Source organism: Carassius gibelio, chromosome A14 (genome assembly GCF_023724105.1).
Source record: "Carassius gibelio isolate Cgi1373 ecotype wild population from Czech Republic chromosome A14, carGib1.2-hapl.c, whole genome shotgun sequence".
In the NCBI taxonomy this organism is placed as follows: Eukaryota; Metazoa; Chordata; class Actinopteri; order Cypriniformes; family Cyprinidae; genus Carassius; species Carassius gibelio.
Window position 1 is genome coordinate 12,200,644 of NC_068384.1, and position 6,000 is coordinate 12,206,643.

Sequence of the window (6,000 nt, forward strand, 5' to 3'; positions counted from 1 at the left end):
GAATGTGTTCTCATCTTATAATACTCATTTACTCCTATCTTGTTTAATTTCGAGGCATAACTGGCAACACTAATAAAGCCAGAAATAAACAGGATACCGGATAATTTTTTTTTTTTGATGATTAACATATATTTTGGTCAGGCAAAACAGCAACTATGTCTAAACAAGGAACAGTTGTGCAGTGTTTTTACTTTTTTTTCTGTTTTTGTTCTGTTTCACTGGTCATTCTCTGGGTAGAGGGGAAAATACTGTCAATATTTAGACACATGTATAAATCTCCTGTCACCGCCACCACATGCACCCAATTAATCTGTTACATGCAAGAGAAGACTGCACATTTGTTTCAAATGCAATGTCCTCTCTGCAAATGCGTGGCATTTCACGTCATATAATGAGGGTGCATATACATGTTTTAAAACTCACCAAGGCTTTGTTTTGTGCCTGCGGGTTTTATGCTGCTCTTTTTCTCTCTTTATATTTAGTGTTGCCCATGACACACCAGATGAGCTGCTGTCTGTGCACTTTTCACAACCTGTTTCACAATCTGTCTGCTTTACCAACACACACCCACACACTTACACACTATTCATCGTTGAGCTTTGCAGATATTCATTTTTGCACTTGAACATCGCATTGTTTTATCATTGCCAAATGCTTAGGAACAATCAAAAATTATGTTTATATCATTAAACTCTAGTTCATTACTCATTCCTGATACAAATTAATTTGTACTGTTCACTGAAGGCTGATTCAATCTAGCTCTCGTAAAATGTTCAAATTACATTATAGTTCAATTAAATTTTGTCTGAATTTACAAATGAACACACTTAAAATACATGATGCTCCTTTGATTAAATATGTTATTATTTATGACCTCGTTTTTGGTTTATGGAATTCCCCCTATTATGCAAACCTGCCCTCTAGAGGTCAAACATTGACATGCCCATCCCGCAATTTAGAGTAAGTTCAGACCAGACACAGTGCAAGTGCAGAAGTTACTATGACTGCAATACTATAATGCATGAACTTACAAACAGACATCTTAGTTTTAAATATAATTGTGACACTTGCATATACAATCAAACAAACACGTGCATACTTAGTCACACTGCAGGATGCTTATGAAAGTCGTGACAGTCGTGACACAGGATGCTTATGAAAGTGCCTCCACATGCATCATGTGTGAGTGCTTGTTTTTGCTGATGCATATAGGCATACACCCCTTTGACTTGACTGCAGTGAGATTTTTCACATGATGTTCAGTAACAGAAGAGTAGAAAAAAAGAGAAGAGTAATAACACAGGCGGTGCTTCTAAAGTCAACAGGAAATGTTGTTTGCATCCCATTTGACTAAATTTACATATTTCCAGTTTAAACTGAATATTCAATGAGAAATATTCGGGGACGGGGCTTGACTTTGTCCATCAGGTTTTTGTCACATTAGAGCCAGTTAGATTAAAAGTAGGGGTTAAAAGTAAATTAAATTACATTTGTTTTAAAGAATTCAAGGAAGTTATTTCATGCACCTAACACAAGTGATTATATTTTAAAGACTATGCAGAGCACCAAGATCCACAGAAAGTAAAATAGGTTGATTTTGATGTTGAATTTTAAATTCAAGGCCTTTAATGAAGGTCTGATAATAATATCTGACAAACATTAGCAACAGGTAAGAGTGACAACAGAAAGAGTCCAATATCAAGGTCACAAGTTTAAACAAACGGTACAGGTGTTTCACAAACAAGAAGTTGCACATTTTATTGTCATCTGGCTATTGTGTTTTGTCTCACATGCAGTCAGCTTCTCATTTAGAGGTGAACTCGCATACATAAACAGATCCTGAAGTGTTGATGTCAGAAAAAAAATGATTCAACTATGATTTGTTTTGAGTCTTGTGCAGAGGTTGTATTAAGGTGAATGTCTAAAAAAGCAGTAAATGTGTTTTATTACCCTCTGATGCCTCATTTACTGATCTTTTCTGCCTTTGTAATAATCTACATAATTGCATCTGTAATGTCTGCACCAGTGGATTGTGCCTTCCAACTATTTATATTTATGATGCGGCGGGGTGCAGTTTGGAAATCATTATAATTCTGGTTTGTCTTGTGTATGTATATGTGTTTGTGCTGTACAAATGATTAATGTATATTTGTTGAAAGTTATAAGGGAGATTAGGAAAAATAAAGCCAAACTTTTTTATGTTCAAGGCTGAATCTGATAAGCAAATGTTATTTTCTTTTTCTTTCTTTTTTTCTATAGACATAATGAACAAACTCTGTCAAACACCAAAATAATTTATGCTGCTGTCCACTTTGAAAATAATGTTATTTAAATTAATTGTGTAATTTATGCACTTTGTGCTCTAAGTACTGCTCAATGAATGTTAATAATTTAATTATTTAATGAATATGTATTTAAATTACTTTGAACAACTCTTTTACAGTTTATTTATAATACTGTATACTACTGTTAATGAGCATAGATTTTGTGTGAAAAGATTCCTCTTTAAAAAGGAGTTTTATGAATACCGCGAAACCACATAGAAATGTAATGGTGAGATAGTCCAAATCAATCCATGCACATACAAGCCCACAAGCAAGAACTGAGGCAGTGTTCATTTGTATGTGCATGGCAACACCAATTTTTTGTAGAACAAAAAAATCATATCAAGTCCATTGAGTGGTGCCTCCTGATATTTTAGTTGAATTCATGTTGTGCATATAATGTTACGAGACACTAACCAGTACTGGTAAATGGAATTAAGTCCCTAGTTTAGACATTTTTTTTATTATCTGTATATTACTTACTGTTTTTATGCAATATAATATGCCATGTTGATTCACATACTAACATTTCATTTTTTCTGTTTCTTTTAGAGCCATGACAGTATGGTGGACTGTTTGAGTCGAGTCATGCTGCATACAGCCGTGTCTTGCTGGCAGCCTTTGCTGGGGCTCGCCTTGGTGGCCGTGTTCGTGGGCTCCACTCTGGCCTGCCCCGCCCGCTGCGAGTGCTCCGCCCAGAGCCGCTCTGTCATCTGCCACCGCAAGCGCTACAACGCCATCCCTGATGGAGTCCCAATTGAGACACGAATCCTTGATCTCAGCAAGAATCGCATTCCGGCAGTCAACCCTGATGACTTTGCTGCATATCCACACATAGAAGAACTGGACCTGAGTGGGAATATCATTGCCTATGTTGAGCCTGGAGCCTTCAACTCACTCTACAGCCTCCACACACTGAGTTTAAAGAGCAACCGCATCAAGCTCCTCTCTTTAGGTGTCTTCTCTGGCCTCTCCAACCTGACAAACCTGGATATCAGCGACAACAAAGTTGTCATTCTGGTGGACTATATGTTCCAAGACCTGCGCAACCTCAGGTCATTGGAAATTGGAGACAATGAGCTAATCTATATCTCCCATCGGGCCTTCAGTGGACTATTGTCACTGGAGAGCCTGACACTGGAGCGCTGTAACTTGACGGTGGTGCCCACAGATGCCCTGTCCCACCTGCACAACCTGGTGAGCCTACATATGCGCTACCTCAGTATCAGCACTCTTCACCCCTACTCCTTCAAGAAGCTGTTCCACCTTCGTCACCTAGAAATTGACAACTGGCCATCTCTTGATGCGGTCCCTATTAATTCACTGCATGGCCTCAACCTCACCACACTTTCTATTACCAACACCAACCTGTCCACTTTCCCTTACCAGGCTCTTCGCCACCTGCCTTACCTCACACACCTTAACCTCTCCTACAGTCACATTCGGGTGGTGGAGGGTGGCCTGCTTAAGGACTTAGTGCGATTGCATGAGCTGAGGTTGGCTGGATCTCAACTGGTGTCCATCGAACCCTATGCTTTCCAGGGCATCCGCTGGCTCCGTTTGCTAAATGTCTCCCAAAACCGCCTTGATACCCTGGAGAGGGGGGTATTCCATGCTCCTGAGGCCCTAGAGGTGCTGTTGATCAACAACAATCCTCTGGTGTGTGACTGCCGTCTCATGTGGTTGCTGCAAAGGCGCCATTCAATTTCTTTTGGGGACACCCAGCCCGAGTGCAGCACTCCGGAAGGGATCCAAGGACGCCCCTTCAAAGAGTTCAAAGAGACTCTGCTATCTTACTACGTGACCTGCAGCAAGCCGAAGATCCGAGAAAATCGAACTCAGATGGTGTCCGTGGAGGAGGGACAGTCGGCCCGATTACACTGCAGTGCAGATGGAACCCCGAGGCCCACTATTTCCTGGGTCACCCCACGCCGGAGACACCTGACTACCAGGAGCCATGGAAGGGTGACAGTTCACAACAACGGCTCGTTGGATATCAAGGCAGCAGAGGTTCAGGATGACGGTGTGTATATGTGTGTGGCCTCTAGCACAGCAGGCAATGACACTCTTATGGTATCACTGGCAGTGAAAAGTCTGGGCTCGCTGTATGCCAACAGGACCCAGCATTATACGGATACAAGCAATGCCACTGCCAATGGTACCAACCTCCCCAATGTGACCTTTGGCCTGGACCTAAAAACTATCTTAGTTTCTACAGCCATGGGCTGTTTCACATTCCTAGGAGTGGTTCTCTTCTGCTTCCTGCTCCTGTTTGTATGGAGTCGAGGAAAAGGCAAACATAAAAACAACATTGATATTGAGTACGTGCCACGCTCAAAGTCCAATGGGACCTCCGCTGAAGAGGCAGACCAGGGTGCTGGGCCACGTCGATTTAACATGAAAATGATTTAAGACATTGAAAGTAATACCAGTGGGAATTTACGCTGATCTCTGTTTTGCATATGAAACCTGGAACAGCTTCAGATCAATGCCTGGAAACTCAAAAGTTCCTAAGATTCACTCCAGGTTTTGGTTAAGCCTGGACTTCACTGGATGCGCAAGGAGAATAATATGTGTCAATAGAGAACAATTTTCAATTTGTATGAAACCCTCTTGTTAGGAGGGGGTGTTCATCAACACTCCAACACAAATTGTGTACAGAACCAATTTGTAAAATTCAAGTATTACTCTTATTTGCCGAGGCTCGCACATGCTTTCTCACTGCGACCAACAGATGATTGGGAATCCGTTCTCTCTCTCATTATCCTGCATATATGTATGTAATTCTCAGTTATGTATGTGTATGTTAACATGTATAAACACTTTCTTTTTTTGCATTGTTCACAAAATGCAATGACCGCCAAAATTTACATTTCCCTTGATTTGAAAGAAATACGGTGTGACCAAGCCATCATCTCACTACCCAAACTGTTTGAGGATGGAGGACGAAGGCCTTTAGCAGGTGTGAAATGTAACTCCAGGGAACTTGTATGCCTTTTGTCTACCCCAAGTTATTCTCCTGATATGAAGAATATTATATTTGTTTATAATCTGGAAAAAAGAAGAGAGATTATTTATTGACAAAGGCCTTTAAGTTCAAAATTAATAACACAAGGTAAAGATCTTCAAATGGTTTAAAATCATGCGTTTTTTTTTTTTTTATATGATTTTGCACCAAGTATGAACATTAATTAACACACACCATTTTTAGTTTTGCTCTTGTCCATTTCTGTGACTCTAACCGCACATCTGGTACAAAATACAAAATGTCTAAATTTCCAGTCAAGCTACCATTAATCTTTTTCTTTTAATTATAATTTTTTACAATTTTCTTTCCTTCCCTATTAAGAAATTCTGACTTTGTTGTGGTAGTTTCTCATTTTGTTGTTGAATCATTTAGATTGTAAACAGTTCCAAGTAAAGAAAAAATACATGTATGTGGAATAAAAAATATTGATTTGTATTCCGATGTTGTATTTAGACTTATCTAATTGATTATATATTTAAATTTATATTTTACACTGCTAACTACAGTGTTTCTTTGGATATGGTATATATATATATATATATATATATATATATATATATATATATATATACTTTGAAAGACAATTTAATTACATGTAATTTAGGTGGTTTGCATTTAACTGCTGTTCAAACATTGTTAGGCAATCTG

The 6,000-nt window shown here is 39.1% G+C and overlaps 1 protein-coding gene across 1 annotated transcript in view; it reads left to right on the plus strand.

Annotated features, from left to right (window-relative positions):
* LOC128027493 (leucine-rich repeat and immunoglobulin-like domain-containing nogo receptor-interacting protein 2) overlaps positions 1-5,787 on the plus strand; it is a 218,178-nt gene extending 212,391 nt beyond the window's left edge. Inside the window, exon 5 of the mRNA XM_052615172.1 lies at positions 2,877-5,787. Coding sequence (XP_052471132.1) covers positions 2,889-4,736 — 1,848 coding nt within the window. The 5' untranslated portion in view covers positions 2,877-2,888 and the 3' untranslated portion in view covers positions 4,737-5,787. The remainder of the gene's footprint in view (positions 1-2,876) is intronic.
* Positions 5,788-6,000: the final 213 nt, after the last annotated feature.